This window comes from Sorex araneus, chromosome 6 (genome assembly GCF_027595985.1).
Source record: "Sorex araneus isolate mSorAra2 chromosome 6, mSorAra2.pri, whole genome shotgun sequence".
Classification (NCBI taxonomy): Eukaryota; Metazoa; Chordata; class Mammalia; order Eulipotyphla; family Soricidae; genus Sorex; species Sorex araneus.
The window spans coordinates 98162244-98179776 of NC_073307.1; the positions used below are offsets into that span (position 1 = coordinate 98162244).

Consider the following 17533-nt stretch of genomic DNA (forward strand, 5'->3'; position numbering starts at 1 on the left):
GATACTTTTACTTGCGCAAGTGATGCGGGAGGGGAGCCTGAGGCTCGGGGGCACCCGGGGCCGCGGGGGCGCAGGGCACCAGGCCTGGCCTCCGGCGCCCGGCTCAGGGCCCAGCAGGGCGGGGTGCACCGGGAGCCGCCGACGCCGGGAAGGTTCCGGAAGGCCCCGGCATGCTCTGCCGGCCGGGGAGCTACTGGAGGAAAGCCCGCAGGAAGTCGTTGTAGGGGACCAGCGAGGACAGTGCCCGGTCGTAGTACTCCAGCACGTGGAAGAACTCCTCCTCCGACAGGTTGATGCTGTACTGGCGCAGCACCTGCAGGGGGGCGCCGCGGTCAGGGCCCGGCGGGGGGAGGCGGGGGGAGGTTGGGGGGCGGCCCGGCCTACCTTACGGAAGTCCCCCACGCTCAGGAACCCGCTGCCGTTCTGGTCATAGCTCTTGAAGGTTCTCCGCATGGGCCGCCAGCAGTGCAGCACCTTGGGCTGGATCCGCAGCAGAGCGCAGTAGAGGGACGAGTTCTCGGCGCCGGCTTCTTTCTAGAGCCAAACCAGACCCCGGACACACACCGGGCAGGGCATGAGGGAGGTGTTGAGAGAGGGCGGGGGAGGCTGGAGGCTCCTGGCCTGTGAGGGGGGCCTGTGGACAGCCCTCACCATCAGTCCAGTCTGCAAGCCCTCATCATCAGACTGGCATGCAAGCCTCCACCATCAGACCAACGACATAGCCCTCACCATCAGACCAGCACGCAAGCCTCCACCATCAGACCAACAGCACAGCCCTCACCATTAGGCCAGTCTACAAGCCCTCACCATCAGACCGGCACACAAGCCTCCACCATCAGATCAGGACACAGCCCTTGCCATCAGACCAGCCCCCAGCATGTCACACGCACCAACACGGACCACCCTGTGCGCGGACATGCAACATGCATGTCTGTAGTGGGCCTGGCTCAGGGGTGGTCCTGAGGTGCCACAAAGACTGGTCTCCACGGGTCGTGCTGCCTGTGAGGCTGGGGCCTGCGTGTGTGCCGCGCGGGCACACGGGGCTCCGGCGGGCCAGCCCACGTACCATCTTGTGCGCGTTCTGGATCTTCATGCGCTGCATGAGGGACGTCTCCCGGGCCCGCAGCAGCAGCACGCAGCTCTGGATGAAGTCGCAGTAGGAGAAGCGGCCGCTGTCCGTGAAGTCATACTTGGCGGCCAGCTGCTGGGCCTCCTCCGTGCTGAGGTCCAGGCCGTATTTCTCCACGAGAGCTGGGACAGAGGCGCCGGGTGAGCCGGGTGCCTGCCCTCGCCTTGTCTCCCGCGTCCCCGGGGAGGGCCTTCCTGTTTCCGGCCCGAGCCGGGGCCCTGCTCCCCAGGGTCAGGGGCCCAGGAGACCAGCGGGAACCGGACAGACGGACAGATGGGGCCAGTGTGATCTCAGTGAGGTCACTGTGCCACGTTGCCGGGGCGGGGACACGCGCATTGTATGTCAGGGTTCCCGTCCCCCAGCACGGCCTGGAAGGCCGAGGTTGGGCAGCGGGTTCGAGGGAGTGGGGGCCGTGGAGCCAGCACGAGGGACCTGGCCGTCAGCGCAGGCGCCGAGTCCCACGTGTGCAGAGGGCAGCTGGGCTGCGAGCGGCTGGGCCAGCACCCACAGGCCGGGTCCGGGGCCCCCTCCGACCCTTCCTTCCATCTCTTCCCCGTTGGTACAGCCGGCCTCGTTGCACACGGAGGGGAGGTTCCCGGCATCTGTCTCCTGCCGACTTACGTTCTTTACCAAAATCCCCTCAAGATCCTTTTCAGTTTGCTGCAAATTCTCATTTCAAATTTTTTTTTGAAGCTGTGGTGTAGACTTCCACAGTGCACGCACACACACATATGCACACGTACACACCCATGCGCGTGCACACACACACACACACACACACACACACTTTACCCAGGCACCCTGTGGCTTGCTTGGCTGTTTCCGTGTCGCAGTGGAGGTAGCTGTCTGGCACCCGACAGCAGAGGCCACGCGTGATACGTGGACCTGACCTGAAATCAGTCCTCGGTATCACCTGGCCTGCCGGGCGCTGCTGGGCATAGTGCCAGAGGCCCCCAAGCACTGCGGGGGGGTGGGGAGGGGTTGCCCGGCACGGGGTGGGACCCAACAGCCACGCCTCGGGTGCCGCGCTGAGCTCCGGCCGGGCCGGGGAAGCCCCCAGGCCGGGGCTCTGGGCACTCTCGGCTCTGCCCACCCGGGGCTGGGGCGTGTCTGGCGTCTGGGATCTGCAGGATTCCCTGGTGCAGCCCAGCGGGGGCCTCCATGCCCCCCTCCCCTCCGGCCTCCCTGCATGGAGGACGCCCCCTGTGCTTTGGGGTCTGTCCTAAGGGTCTGAAGTTGCTGATCGGCCTCAAGATTCTCCATGCACACCCGGACCGGCTTCTCCGGCCGTAGTTCAGCTATTACACTGTTGCCGTCATGAGCTGACTTGTATCAATCAGAGGTTGTCCAGAAAGAAACAAAACAAACACATCGAGCCCTGAAGCACTAAGAAGGGGCCGGGGGCCTGAGTGACAGTCCAGCGGGGAGGGTGTTTGCCTTGCACACGGCCAACCCGGGTTCGATCCCCGGCATCCCATACGGCCCCCTGAGCACCGCCAGGAGTGACTCCTGACTGCAGGGCCAGGAGGAAGCCCTGAGCATGACCAGAATGGGCCAGGCGGGGCCGTGCAGCAGACGAGACTCGCGGGCCCGAACCCTTGTCCTGTGTGGAGGCAGCCCGCTCCCACCCGCCGCCTCACAGCACACTCAGGCAGGCCTGTGCTGGGCTGGCGCGCGGTGCCGGCCCTGAGTTACCAGGCAGGGGGACGGACCCAGGAAGTCGGCCGTGCTGACGTGGCCCCGCCGGTCGGCGTCCCTGTCCTTGCAGTCCTTCAGGAACTCCCGCCAGCAGCCCCGCATCTTCCGCCGGAGCCTGCTCTCCAGGGGCTCGCAGTTCTGCAGGCTCCCGGCCAGGGAGGCGGCGCTCAGGGCGCTCTGCGGGGACACGGGGCGCGGTCACGGGGACCCCTTCCCGGGGCGAGGCCGGGCCAGGCCGGCGGGACCGAAATGGTTCGGGGACAAAGTACAGGAAGGGCCATTCCCAAAGCACATGTGCGAGGGCAGGTGTGCTCATGTGTACGAGGGCTTATGTTCACACGTATGAGAGAACGTGTGTTCATATGTACGAATATGTGTGTTCGTGTGTCTTCAGACATGTGACATGCACGAGCATGCGTGTTTATAGATCCAAGTGCACGTGCTCGTGTGTACATGTGTCCATGTGTGCATGCATGTGATATGCATACACCGGTGGGGGCACATGTATGCTCGTGTGTGCGTGTTGTGTGCACAGTCATAGACTCTCAGCGCAGCCGCCCTTCCTAAGGCAGGACACGGTTCTGGTTTTCTGTTATTTTCTCTTTGAAACTGGGCCGGGGGTGGGGGTGGGGGGGGAACTGGGGGTCAGACGGGCCCCGTGGGGGCCCCCAATGCCTGGCGCGAGTGTGAGCTGTGAGGCTGCCATGGGGGTGTCCCCGGCTCCTGGACCCTGGGGGCGCCCCCTGAATGCATTTCATCTGACCCAGCCCACCTCCCCCAGGCGGCCCCTCGGGCTTTCCGGGCCCTGTGCAGTGGCTGCGTGTGCCCTGGCTGCATTCGTGACCTGCGCCCCCAACCCCGCCCCGCCCAAGCCCCCGGAACCAGGTTCCCACCACTTACCAGCCCCGCGTGGGGCCCGGCTGGGCTCTAATAGCCCCGGGCTCTGGGGGTCGGGGTGACATCACTGACCCCCGTTCTTCCCCATTTGACCCCCTGCCCAGCGGTGCTCAGGGATCACTCCTGGCCCGCGTGCCGGGAGCGGGGGGAGACGGGGCAGGGGGTGTGCGCTGGCCCCACCCCCCCAGCCCGCCCTCCTGCCCTCCCGCCCCCCTGCCCCGGACACTCACGCCGGGGTCACTGTGCATCCTGAGCCCGGCTCTCGGGTCCTGCTCGGGCGACGCCGAGACTGACCTGCCGAGGCTGTGGGTGCCGCTGCTGCCCCGCTGGGCCCGCGTGGAGTCGCCCACATGCAGGGGCGTGTCGGAGCCGAAGCGGCGCAGGAAGTCTTGGTACTTCAGTCGGCCCTTGCTGCTGAGCGGCAGGTCGGCCCAGAGCCTGTCGAACTGGCCGGGGACACAGTCAGGGCGCAGGCCACGGACACAGCCCCCCGCCCGCCCCGAGCTGACCAAGGTCGGCGCCGGACATTCCCGACGGGGGGCCTGGTGAGTGGGCGACAGGCGGGTCCCAGCAGCCGGGGTTGGGGCCGGGGGAACACCGGTGCCCAGTGAGAGCCGGCGAGGGGCCCAGGGCTGTGTCCACCTGTGGCCCAGCACTCTCCGAGCCAGTCAGACAGGCTGTGACTCGCATCAGCGTGGACCTGGGCAGCCTGGGGCCTGCGGGAGCCCCTTTGTCCCCAGGACGCCACCCGCCCCTGGGCAGGCCCAGAGTCGGGCAGCGAGGCCGAGGAGGGCCCTGCAGGGCCGGCGCTAAGCTTTCTCTCAGGGAGAGTGGTGGGCAGCAGGGGGCAGCAGGCCGCTGTCCAGGTGCCCCCAGCACCGGGTGTCACGGCGACATGGTCACCCGAGCGTGAGGCTCCCGAGGCAGCGCCGTGTGGACACGCGTCAGGCCCCCGCGGACACAGAGGCTAATGGGAGGGTGACAGAGATGTGCTAGGGTCAGGGGTCACACTGGAAACCCCCCAGAAAACCATCTCTAACAAAGAACGCGCAGCAGGGGTGGCCTCAACGGGGCTGGCAGCCTTGGCAGGCCGGGCAGGGAGGGGAGAGAAGGCCGGGGTCTCTGTCAGGGGGTCTGGGGGGAGGACCCTGCGCCAAGCAGCCGGGTGTGACACAGACAGTGACCGGACCCAGGAGCCCAGCAGGAGCACTGTGGGATGGGGCACTGCCATGACCACCTGCCGGGGGACAGAGCCGGGCCCCCAGCAGGACGGGGGCAGCCTGCAGAAGGCCCGTCCCCGACCTGATGCTCCCCTGCCGAGCAGGCCACCAGAGGGCCACGCTGAGGGAAAGGCTGGTGGGCACCAGGACAGCCGGACCCTGCTGACCCTGGCCCCGGATGGTTCTGTGACAGGAAAGGCCTTCGCGGGGTCTCGGGGCGCTAAGCCCACCTCTCTCAATGAGGGGGGTGGACCCGACACAACGCTGACCTAGAGATACACAAAGTAAAAGGGGCCTTTAGGGGAAACTGAGGCACGATTCCAACAGAGGGGGAGGACGGCTGCGCAGGCCAAAGGGAGGCGGCCCTGGGCAGAAGCCGGGACCCCCGACATGTTCGGGAAAGGGGCCCCGAGCGCCCGCCACCCTGGGGGGCCGGACGGCTGCAGCGTCTGCTTCTGAGCTGAAGTGGGACTCAACGACTTTGAAACAAACCACTTGTCTGGGAATCGAGTTTTTCGTGTAAGAGCCTCTCTGAACGCTGTGTGGCTCCGAGAGGGGCCACAGATGACGACGAGAGCCAGCTGGACCTCCACTGCCCTGGCACCTCGCGGGGGGGGGCACCCCCAGAGAGAAGGCAAAGCCGGCAACAGTGAAACACGGGGCCAAGCTCGAGGAGAGCCGGCACGAGAACCAGACCCAGCCGAGCCCCAGGCCGGGCTCTGGAGAGACGAGCAGGGGGGGACCGGGAAGGAGGGAGGAAGGGAGCGGGCGGGGAAGGCGATTACCCACAATTTCATGCTAATGCATTTGAAGATTCAGAGAAAGGTAAGACAATTTGCTGTCTAAACACACACACACACACACACACACACACACACACACACACACACGCACAGGCACATGCCACTAACACCGACACAAAAGAAATTCTGGAGAGGTCTGGACCAGGAGAAGGAAGGAAATCAAGATTCTAAGGTCCACGCAGGGGGCCTCGGCCCTGGACCCCCCCTCTGCTCCTCAGGAGGCTGGCAGGGTCACCTCTGCACACGGCCCCCGCCCTTCAGTCTGTGGGTGCTCACGGGGAGGTCCAGACAGACAGACAGACAGACAACAGACAGCTTTGTGCCGAAGAACATGCTGGAACCTCCCAAGAAGCTGGATGGCCTGGGGGGCAGGGCGAGGGCAAAGGGGGCGGCCACAGCTGACCTGGAGTGAGGGGACGAGGGTAGGAGGAGCTGGGGTGGGGGGGGTCGTCGCTGGGTATGACACATCCCGTTCCAGAGGGAGGACTGTCCCCTGGGGCCTGTCCCTCCGTCCCTCCTCTGAGTGTGGGTTTACTTCCACCCACTCGGGCGGGGGGCTGGCTCGGGGCTGTGGGGAGGGGCTTGTGCTTTCTCAGCCCGAGACACACGTTATCACGGGGACAGCCAGCGACGTAGGGGGATGTAGGGGGACATAGGGGGACGGAGGGGGACGTACAGGGACGGAGGGGGACGGGAGGCCGGAGCACGGCTGCAGGCCCCTCCCTGGCGCAGGGGCCCGTGCGGGGCCGGGCTGCTCACGGGCCTGGGCCCTGCTGGGCCACACAGAGCACGTGGAGCCCCAGGCTCCGTGCTGGCCCTGCCCGCCACGGCCCTGCTCCTGCCCGAGGCGGCCCGGCCGAGGCACCGGGCGAGCTGCACTTCTCCAGAAGGCGGCGTTTAAAAATAAGCGCTTCTTGGGCGGGGGGCGGGGGACGCCTTCTGCGTGGACAATTAAAATCCGATTCCCGTTTATGAATGCCCGCTCAGCCTGCACGCCGTGCGCCGGGTACCTATAATTAGAGTCACATTTTACTCATTTAGATGAAATGAAAAATCTGTATTAGTGAAGCCTTTATTAGTCGGCCCCGCGGAGTAATAACTGTGACTGTATTAATTTCAGGGGCTCCCACCCACCCACAGGCCGGGAACGCTGTCTCTCCAGGGGCTGCGGACGCTGCGGGTGGGGGGGTGCGGGAGAGCGACGCGACCAAGGTGCTGGCAGAGGCCAGCTTGGGCAGTGACCTGGGGCCGTCACTCAGCCCTCCCACTCACGGGCGTCACGACACGACAGAGAGGACTCGGGCGGGGGCGTGGGGAAGAGCAACGCCCCCACCCTGCCCTGGGAGTGGGGGGGGGGATTCTGGCTACTCCTCCTGGGCACAGTGACCCGCCATAGGAGCCCTGATGTGCCTCAGCCGCTCAGCCCTGGGCGTCTGGGGCTGGGGGCGGGGGGGTCCCTCTTGCTGAACGCCCGCTTGCAACAGGTGACCCAGGGCGGGGGCTGCTCATGGGGTCGTGAGGTCAGTGGGCAGGCGGTCAGTGCTCAGATGGAGGGGCAGATGGGAGGTGTCCCTGGACACCAGCAGCTGCCTGGGGGCCCAGGTCAGGGATGTCCAGGGCAGAGGCCTCAGTGGAAGGGGCTGTGTCCAGCTGGAGCCCCTCAGGACCTGCCGGCTGTGGTGCCCAGGAGAAGGCAGCAGTGGAACCAGGGGGGGAAGAGGGGCGGGGGGCTCCTCCTGGCCCACCCCTGCTGGCGCCTCCGGGGTGGGGGGAGTTTGCCTGCTTTTTAATTTTTTTTTTTAATGCTTTTTGGGTGAACCCGGCGATGCTCAGGGGTTCCTCCTGGCTCTGCTCTCAGGAATCACCCCTGGCGGTGCTCGGGGGACCCGATGGGATGCTGGGAATTGAACCCGGGTTGGCCGCGTGCAAGGCAAACGCCCTCCCCGCTGGGCTATCGCTCCGGCCCCTTGGCCAGCTTTGCCACACGTGCCCGCAGCCTGAGACACACCCCCCCTGCCGAGCCCAGCCCTCGGCCCGAGCCTCACCTGCTCATCCGTCAGCGCCTGCACGTGGCGGCTGCACACGGCCCGGAACTCGTCCCTGGACACTGTGCCGCTCCCAGCTGTGTCGAAGTTCTCCAGCTCCTGGGCGATGGCGTGGGCGTGGGCGGCCACGGCCCGGCGCAGCCGGCCCAGTAGCTCCGCGTGGGCCTGGCCCCTGGGCGAGGCGGGCCGTGGGTCTCTCGGCATCTTCTCGGCCCACTCGGCCGCGCTCTGGGCAGGACCCAAGGGAGGACGGCCCGGTCATGGTCACTCGGCAGCGGCTCCCCGCCAGGAGCCCCGCCCGCCCACCTGGTGTCCCCCCCTCCCCCGCCCCGCGCCGGGCAGAGACTCGCACCTGCAGCACCCCACACCCCGGCTAGCTGAGGCCCAGGGGCGGGGCGTGGACTCAAACCAAGTGGGGACTGGAGAGGCCTGGGCATGGCTGTGTCCAGTGAGTCCCCAGTGGACACGGGCAGAGACAGTGCTGGACCCACAGGCCCATGGGGCAGCCCGGCCCATGGCACCCCCGCCACCCAAAGACCCCGCAGCCAAACGCCTTCTATTCCGTCCCCACGGCCAGGGGGCGGGAAGCCGACCCAAGTGGACGCTCTCTGGGATGAAGCTCTGAGCCCTCCCCTTCACCCCTGGGGCCCAAGTGGGACCCCCCTCCCCAGGGAGCGGAACTGGCCGGGGCAGGGTGAGACGCCCAGTGCAGGAGGGGCCTGAAGGCCGGGCTGGCCGGCGCTGGCCTCCGCCCCGCTGCTGTGTCCGGGCAGGCCCCGTCTGAGCCCCCAGCGGGGAGCCCGTGCAAACACGTGCCAGGACCGGGCACCGCTTCCTAGCCAGACGGAGATGCCGGAACCCAACCTCCCCAGGAAAGCCCAAGGGAAACGGAAAGGCCGTTAAAATCTGGACCCCCGAGGGTGACAGGACCCGTGTCCTACGGGGCTCCAGGGCGAGCTGTCCTCACCCCCCCAGAACTGGCTTCTCACACCGGCCAGGTTAACCCCGAGCCCCTCCGGGCCCCGAGATACCAGCGAACCGGAAATCCATGGCCAGCGCCCGCCCCCCTGACGCAGTGAAGACGCCTTGAGAGAGAGAACAGGCTTGGGGGCGGGGCGAGAGCACTGCGGGGAGGGCGCTGGCCTGGCTCGACCTGTGCTCGCTCCTTGGCATCCCATAGGGCCCCCCGAGCACCGCCAGGAGTCACTCCTGAGCACAGAGCCAGGAGCAAGCCCTGAGCACTGCCACAGGGTATGGGCTGAGCACCCCTGGAGCCCCCCCCTCCTGCAGGCCGGTGGCACATCCGTGAAACAGCGAGAGTGGGAAGGCGGAGACAGAGGGCACCCGCATCCGCCTGCCGGCAAAGGCCACACAGCAGCAGTGCCACCGGCCTGAGGGCCACTGAGTCCCCAAGACCCGTCCTGTTTCTTTTATTTGCTCTACCTCGGCCTGCGGGGGCCAGGCTGGCGCAGGGGCAGGAAGCCTCTGAGAGTCGGACCCTCTGCGGGCACTTGCCAGGGCTCTGGTCGGAGGAAGCAAAGGACGCCAGCACCTCGGGGTGCACACGGAGGCGCACTGCCTTCGAGGTGATTACAAACTGGGGGAAATCGCAAAGACAACCAGGACAGCGGCCGGGTCCGAGTAAACATGACCAAAAATAACCCTCCCACACCCCAACAAAACCAACAAAACCCAGCCCCAGGCCATGTGGCCACGGTGATTATGGGTCACAGCGGAACTGGGGGCTGGGGGGACCCCACTGGCGTGAAGCTGCAGTCACAGCCTCTGAGGGGGGCGAAGGGTCACTTCCCGGCTCAGGGCGCTGGGCAGGAAGGAAGCGGGGACCGAAGGTCTCAGGCCAGCACCCGCAGCTGGCTGGTCACCCATTTCCCCGGCTCATGGCACAGTGCTCTGGGGTGGCCCAGGGGGCGGCTGCCGACCAGCCGGAGTGAGGGGGCCTGGCGAGCGGGAAGGACGCGGGACGGTTCCCTCCCCACGCTGGGTTCTGCCAAGGCCCCCGGAACCGTCCGAAGCCTCCAAGCAGGCGCCCAGCAGGTAGCAGGCGCCTAATTAGGAAGGCGCGGTGCAGAAGCCCTCCGCTTCCTTTTCAAGAACAGTATAATTACTTCCAGGAATTGAAAAATTGCTTCATTTGATCAAATATTTTGATTAGCAAAGAAATTAATTGTACTGTATCTTCATTTGTATTTACAGTGAATAAATGAATGCTAAAAATAACAACAGCGGCAAAAACTGCCTGTCAAAAAATAAAAAATAAAAAAGGCTAAAACAGGGAGAAATGGGAGGGAAAGTGCGCCGGAGACCGTGCGGGGTGACCCCGGCCCCGAGACGCCCACCGGCACGGCCTCCCTCAGACAGGAGCCCCAGGCTGTTTGCGGAAGGAAGGCAGTGACCCCCGAACCCCGTCTTCCTAATCCCTGGCACACAGGCTTCCCTCTGGGCAAGGGCTGACGGCAACCCTGAACATTCCAGAACTTCCTTCTGAAAGGCACCGACGTAACAGAATCAAGGCTCACGAAGACCCACTGCTGGGGCACTGAGCACCAGTACTGTGGCACTGAGAGCCAGTACTATGGCACTGAGCACCAGTATGGGTGGCCATTCCTCACTGTGCTTCCTGCACCCCAGCCCTGGCTGGATAGAACTTTCTGGGACTTTCCAGAGTGGATGCCAGCAGGTGGGGCTGAGCAGGTCAGAATCTGTCTCCTGGAGTGGCCGGCACGCCCCTCCCCCGCCCGCAGAGACACCGACCAGCCAGGCCTGCGACGGCCAGGGCAGACGGGAGTGACCACCTTGCCTTCCGCCCCTCCCCGCACAAGCATCTCTCCACACGACGTCTGCGTGTGCACATACACACACACACACATGCATATGCACACACACATGCACACATATACACAGACACGCACACATGCCCATACACATTACATGCACACATATCCATGCGCACGCGCGCGCGCACACACACACACACACACGGTCCTGACACCTAGAAGCCCCTTCTCATGGCCCCCGGAGCCGGCTCTCAGCAGGTCCTTCCAGACGGGGCAGGCTCTGCCCCCAGCAGGCCCGGCTGCCCCTCCTCCCCTCCTTCCCTCCCCCTCCCCGCTCCTCCCCAGCTCCCCACCCACCAGGCCCCGGCCTTGGCACACCCCATGCTCCCCTGAAGGTGCCGTAATACTCAGGGCTTCGAAGGGGAGCAGTGAGGTCACCCTCGGACCCCGTTCAGGGGCCGTTTCAGGGATGCAAACGTGGGGGTCCGCCTGTGGGGCCCACGCCCGGCCGCCTCCCAGGGCAGCTGAGTGGGTCTGGAATGAGCGGGAAGGGTGCCCAGGGGAGGGCGCGTCTACCGGGCACCTGCTCCTGGGATGCCCGCCTGCCCGCCCGCCCGCCCGCCCGCTGGGCTTTGGGGGTCCCCAAGGCTCTCGGAGGAGCCGCCCCAGTGCTTCCTGCTGGTGGTGCCCGCGGTCCCCTCGCAGCCTGCCCTGTGCTGGGGGCGGCTGTGGCTTCACTGCCACGTGGGCGCGATGTGGGGGCGGGGGTGACTCCGCCTTTGCCTGCCGTCCTGAGCGGGGGTCCCTGCTACGTCCCCGCTCACGACGGCCTCGTGGATCCCGACGGCCCGACACCAAGTGAAACTAAGATGGGGGAGCAGCCCACAGCCGCAGGGCACGGGGTGGTACCCTGGGCCTCGACGGGCACCCTTCGCCGACAAAGGCAGGCGGCTCCCGGCTCCTGCGGGCTGGAGCATGACTGAACGATCTCAGCACGGAGCTCAGAGGTGTCTTGTGAGGAAACTCCGTTATTTCCATGGCAATAAGGCAGGGCGGCGGCACGGGCTGCTGCTGCGTCTTTAAAAAAAATAAAACACACACACACACACACACACACACACACACACACACACACACACCTCTATTTCTGCTCGGAGCGTTATTTTTATATTCACAGACGGCAAGCCACGGCACTTTCAGGGCTTAAAAGACACGCGAAACTGGAAGGATTTTCTGAAAACAAGGCGACACTACGGAAAGTTCCCTCCCCCACCCGCAGAGTGATGGAAGGAAGGGAGGGAGGGAGAAGGAAGGAAGGGAAGGAGGGAGGAAAGGAGAGAGGAAGGGTGGAAGGAAGAATGGCAGGAAGGAAGAATGGCAGGAGGGAAGGAAGGAAGGAAGGAAGGAAGGAATGAGGAAGGAAGGAAGGAGGAGGGAAGGAAGGAGAGGAGGAAGGAAGGAAGGAAAGAAGGGGAAGGAAGGAAGGAAAGAAGGAAGGAAGGAGGGAGGGAGGAAGAAAGGAGAGGAGGAAGGAAGGAAGGAAAGAAGGGAAGGAAGGAAGGAAAGAAGGAAGGAAGGAGGGAGGGAGGAAGAAAGGAAGGGGGAAGGAAGGAAGGAGGGAGAGAGGAAGAAAGGAAGGAGGAGCCGCAGGGCCCCGTGGGGTCAAGGACCCCTCTGAAGGGAGGGGGGTCCAGGCAGCCCCTCTGTCCCCAGCACCGCCCGGCTCTCACTCTGCTCTGGGCTGACTCCTGAGTGCCCGGCACCGGGGCGTCCGTGCTGTGCTGCGTGTGAGGGGCCGAGGCCGCGTCTCTGTCCCGACCCTCGGGGTTTCGGCACCTTAGGCCCCCAAAGGCGGCCCCGAGGCACTGGCTCGGCCCCCCTCCCCCCCCAGGAATCTGCGTTGGTTGGAATGCAGTGACCCCGTTGCCAACAGGGTTGGTCTGCTGACACCGAGAGGCTGAGAGACACCCCAAGAGCAAACAGAGGCGCTGCCCAGGGGCTGGGCGGCTGCACCCTCAGGGCCAGCTCCATGGTCACCTCTCCCGCGGGCATGGCTGCCCACTTCCCCGGGCCCCCACCCTCGTCTGGGACCTGAGTCTCAGGAATGGACATCAGCAGACAAGCAGACGCCCTCAACTCTCTCCTGAGCTGGGATTAGCCCCCAGACAGACAGACGGACAGACACCCCCAGAGCTCTTCAGCGGGGTGAGAGACACAGACTGTCCACATTAATACCCATTTTCCATGTCCAGTGAGGCCCCTCGGAGCACCAGGGCTGAGCTGCACGGCACGTGGGAAACTCGCCTGGCGCACAGCTGACCCGGGTTCGACCCCTGAGCCCCGCCACCCACTTTGTCCCTCAAGCCTGCCAGGAGTGACCTGAGCGCAGAGCCCTGGGCACCGCCGTGTGGCCCCCAAAGCGGAGACACAGAAAGGAGGCGAACGCCAGTTCGTACAGGCGTCAGCCCCTCCCCCAAACAGGCGCGTCCGATGTCCTCACCTCTTCAAGGAAATTGCTGAAGTTCTGGAGGAAATACTTCCAGTTTATGGACGGGGTGAGATGAAGCCTCAGTTTCCTCAGGAAATAGTGGTACTGGTTCTCAGAGAGGTTGGGACAGAAATCCTTGAGAACTTGCCCGAAATCCGAGTCCTTCACAAAGCCGGAGTCCTCGCTGTCCAGCGCCAGAAACGCCTGGAAAGGAAAAAAAGCACAAAAACAACACAAGGCGGATGCTGTTGTCAGGCGAATGCCTGATTGTCCAGCTTCCGGCACTGAGCACACACGGGGCCGTGGTGGGGAGCCCGGGGGGGGGGGTGCTCTGGGGGGCTGTCCACGCACACTGCATGGTCAGATCTGCACCTGGAAGGCATGTGAACACAAGGAAAGTCCCTTACATGTTTTAATTCTCCTTTTACTCTTTCTTGGGGCTGGAGCGATAGCGCAGTGGGTAGGGCGTTTGCCTTGCACAAGGCTGACCCGGGTTCGATTCCTCCGCCTCTCTCAGAGAGCCCGGCAAGCTACTGAGAGTATCCCACCTGCACAGAAGAGCCTGGCAAGCTACCCATGGTATATTCGATTTGCCAAAAACAGTAACAACAAGTCTCACAATGGAGACGTTACTGGTGCCCGCTTGAGCAAATCTATGAACAACAGAGTGACAGTGACAGTGACAGATACTCTAAATTGTGCATTTGTATTTCTTGCCAATTTTATTTATTTAGTTTTGGTTCTTGGGTCACACCCGGTGATGCTCAGGGGTCACTCCTGGCTCTGCACTCAGGAATTCCTCCTGGTGGTGCTCAGGGGACCCTATGGGATGCTGAGAATTGAACCTTGGTTGGCTTTTATTTTATGCTCATTTTAAAATGTATTAGCAGGGGCTGGAGCGATAGCACAGCGGGTAGGGCGTTTGCCTTGCACGTGACCGACCCGGGTTCGATCCCCAGCATCCCATAGGGTCCCCTGAGCACCACCAGGAGTAATTCCTGGGTGTAGAGTCAGGAGGAACCCCTGAGCATCGCCGGATGTGACCCAAAGAGAAAAAAAAAAGTATTAGCATAGAACTATAATTATACTACTAATTTTTAACATCTGCACTGTAGCACTGTCATCCCGTTGTTCATTGATTTGCTCCAGTGGACATCAGTAACGTCTCCATCGTGAGACTTGTTATTACTGTTCTTGGCATATCGCTCGAATACACCAAGGGTAGCTTGCCAGGCTCTGCCGTATGGGCGGGATACTCTCGGTAGCTTGCCGGGCTCTCCGAGAGAGACAGAGGAATTGAACCCGGGTCGGCCGCGTGCAAGGCAAACGCCCTACCTACCCACTGTGCTATCGCTCCAGTACAAAGAGGAAAAGGTAAATAGTTCCTGACAAATAATTTTTTTAAACAACTTTATCAATCACTGATTTACAATTTGGTGGAATTCCAGGTATCTCGCGTTTACCATGCAGATACCATGTGTAAGTATCAGCACCTTCAAAATATATATTTTTTAAACCTTTCTCATGTGCGGGCTAAAAAGAATCATCTGTAAGGAAGCAGCCTGAGTAGAGGCCTGGGGACAGGACACTGTCTAGAGAACTGGGCTTATGTGGACGGTCCTTGGGACCCTGGGTGGGAGGCGGCACCGTGGCCACGGGTTTGGGCTGGGGTCACGTATGCACACAGAGCAGCACAGTGAGGGGGCCAGAGAGATGACCCAGTGGGGAGGGCCGGTCTGGAGTGAGCCCGGAGTCCAGGGGAATGCGGTCCAAAAATGAAACAAAAGGATAACTCACGATATTATAAATTCTGATATTTCCATTCAAAAAACGGTAAAAGCAAATGCTCCGTGTCATGGGAAATGCCCGCAGGAAGAGGAAGAGGAAGAGAGGAAACAGCCCCGTCTCTGGAGGAGGAAGGCTCCAGGGTCGGGAGCCCCAGACCTGGGTCCTCCCTCAGGTGGCCCGGGGAGCGGGTGGGACTGGCTGGCAGGGTCCGGGAAGCCCCCCGCTCCCCACCCGCCGGGCCAGACGGCACCACGCCCACCTGCAGCTCCCAACTGGAAAAGTGCAAGAGCTATAAAAAGCCGGCGCGGGCCCATCTGCCGGGAGCGCCATCCACGGCGGGGGGCCGGTTTCCAGGGAGAAGCACTGCGTGTGCAGACCCCAAGTCAGGCCCTGCTGGGCCCCCTCGTCAGCCCAGCACGCGCGGCTGGAGACCTCGGACATACTGGTGGGTGGGGGCACCGGCACGGGGTCCGGGGGGCTCAGCCCAAGTGCTGTGGTCCCCAGCGACCTCTCCCCTCCTCACACAGCAGCTCCCCAGTGTCTGTGAGGCCGCTGCTCAGCACGCAGGGCACCTGGGCGGGTCACCCTGAGGGGCGAGGGCCCTGCTCCGAGGGGCTCTCCTGGCTCCCCATGGCACCCCGTGAGCACCCAAGTACGAGCATCCGCTAAGCCTGCCCCCCAGAACGCCGCTGGGGTGCAGCGTTGCTGCTGGTGGGTCCCCTGGGTCTGTCCCTAACGTCCCTACCCCGGGGCGTGTGGCATCCCAGACCCTGCACTGGGGGTCTGGACGGGCAGCCCCGCAGCGCGGGAGGCTGGGGGCCCGCGGGCCTTGGCCCGGCTGCAGACCTCCACCCTGAGACCAGCTCCTTCTGGTCAGTGGCCACGGGACAGCCCCTCGCACGGCGTCACCCGCAGAAACGAGGGTCCAGTAGAGTCCGGGCTGCCGGCAAATGTCAGTGGGCTCCGGGAGACCCTCTGACCGTCCCCGCCGCCCCCCCGGCTCCTTCCCCCCATGCCTGGCTATGGCCGGGCCTTGCCCGCCTCACCAAGGCCACTTCCTATCGCTCACGGCCATGGGCCTGAGCCCCAGAACGAGTGTCCATCCTCGGTCCCTTCCGGGGCCCCCACTCTCCACTGGGCACCGGCCCCTCCGCCTTAGCGCTCCCCCGGGGGGCATCCCGGGAGCTTTCGACCCACCAGAAATGAACACGCACTTGCCAAGGACACAGTGGGCTCGGCCTGCCCAACACCCGCCCCCCGGAGAGGGGTGGGGTTCCCCAACAAGCCCAGCTCCTGTTCCCCGGAAGCGGGCACAGGCAGGGTGGGAGGCACCTACCGTCGCCATGGCCAGCTCAGCGGCGGCCACCACCTGCTGGACGTTCTTCACGATGTCCTCCGGGTCCAGCCCCGTGAAGTCCAGCTGCTGGCCGTCCCTCGGCTCTGGCGTGGCCGGCCGGCTGTTCTCCAGCGCCTTCAGGAAGTCAAGGTAGTTGACGGCGTTCCGGCTCCAGCTGACGCCCCAGCTGGGGAAAGAAAGAAACTCTCCGTTAAAATGGCGCCGACGTGGTCACTCACCCCGAGAGGCCGCGCTCGCTCTGCTCGGTGAAACTGCAGCCCCCGCCCAGCCCAGCTGTGCTGCTGTGGCACCAGCCCCCCGCCAGGTGCCCGGGCTCCGCCCTGCGGCCCTGGGATTCGAGGTCGGCAGGGGGCAGCCAGCCCTGCAGGAGAGAGGGCAGCGGGCAGGGGACAGCAGTGACCCTGACCAGGAGACGCCAGGGCAGCCGGTGTAGGGGGAGGGCGGGAACCGGCAGAATAGGAGGAGAGAGCGTCAGACGCCCCCACCCCGCCTAACCCAGTCCCCAGAGCCCCTTGGGGACAGCCCAACCGCCGGAGGCGGGGAAGAACCTGAGGAGGCATTGGGGGTTCCCGGCCTCCAGCAACTCCTGGCCCCTGGCCCCATCTCCCCCCTTCCCCGCTTCCTTCTGGCAGGCGGGAGAGTAGAAGGGTGGGAACACTGGCGAGAGAAGTTTCTAGAGGCTCCGAGGCTGTGCGGGGAGCGGGAAGGCGCCTTGGGCCAGCCGCACTCCACCCGCATGCGACACGCCAGCTTCCCACGAAGGCCGGAGCACGAGCCAGTGCGTGTGCCCGTCTGGGTGTTACTCAGCAAAGCCTGCTTGGGCCGGGCAAAGAACTGCCTCCCGTAACTGCCGGTGACAGCGATGCTCCCCGCGGAGCCAGGGCAGGCTGGGCTGGTCCCGCTGAGAGGGGCCGAGAGCCCTGGGGACCACTCGGGTGTTTACACGCGTCTGCTCCGACCGCCTCCCTCCCGGCCGGTTCCCTAATTATGGAGCTGCTGCTATTTTTCTCCGGGTATTTTTTTTTTTTCATTTTCTCTTTTTCTGCACATAAACTCTTGCTCTGCTGGGAACAGACATGGCGGGGGGTGGGGCAGCGCTGCCTCCGGAAGGGAAGAACACACAGGACGTGAGGAAGAAAGTGCCCCCTCCCTCCCCACACGTGCACACACCCACACGTGCCCCACACAGACACACATGCACACGCGTCTCCAGACACACCTATCTGTGCACATCCAGGTACACAAACACGCACACACGGACTCCCATGCAGACGCCCATAGATACGCCACGTGAGCACAGACCCAGACGTGTG

At 64.2% G+C, this 17533-nt stretch overlaps 1 protein-coding gene across 1 annotated transcript in view; it reads right to left on the reverse strand.

The window, feature by feature from the left end:
* Positions 1–17533, reverse strand: part of EFCAB6 (EF-hand calcium binding domain 6) — a 91089-nt gene continuing 73556 nt past the window's right edge. Inside the window, exons 25-32 of the mRNA XM_055144017.1 lie at positions 16200–16386; positions 13088–13279; positions 7793–8020; positions 3955–4170; positions 2842–3004; positions 1067–1251; positions 385–534; positions 1–313 (exon numbers count right to left, since the gene is read on the reverse strand). Coding sequence (XP_054999992.1) covers positions 191–313; positions 385–534; positions 1067–1251; positions 2842–3004; positions 3955–4170; positions 7793–8020; positions 13088–13279; positions 16200–16386 — 1444 coding nt within the window. The 3' untranslated portion in view covers positions 1–190. The remainder of the gene's footprint in view (positions 314–384; positions 535–1066; positions 1252–2841; positions 3005–3954; positions 4171–7792; positions 8021–13087; positions 13280–16199; positions 16387–17533) is intronic.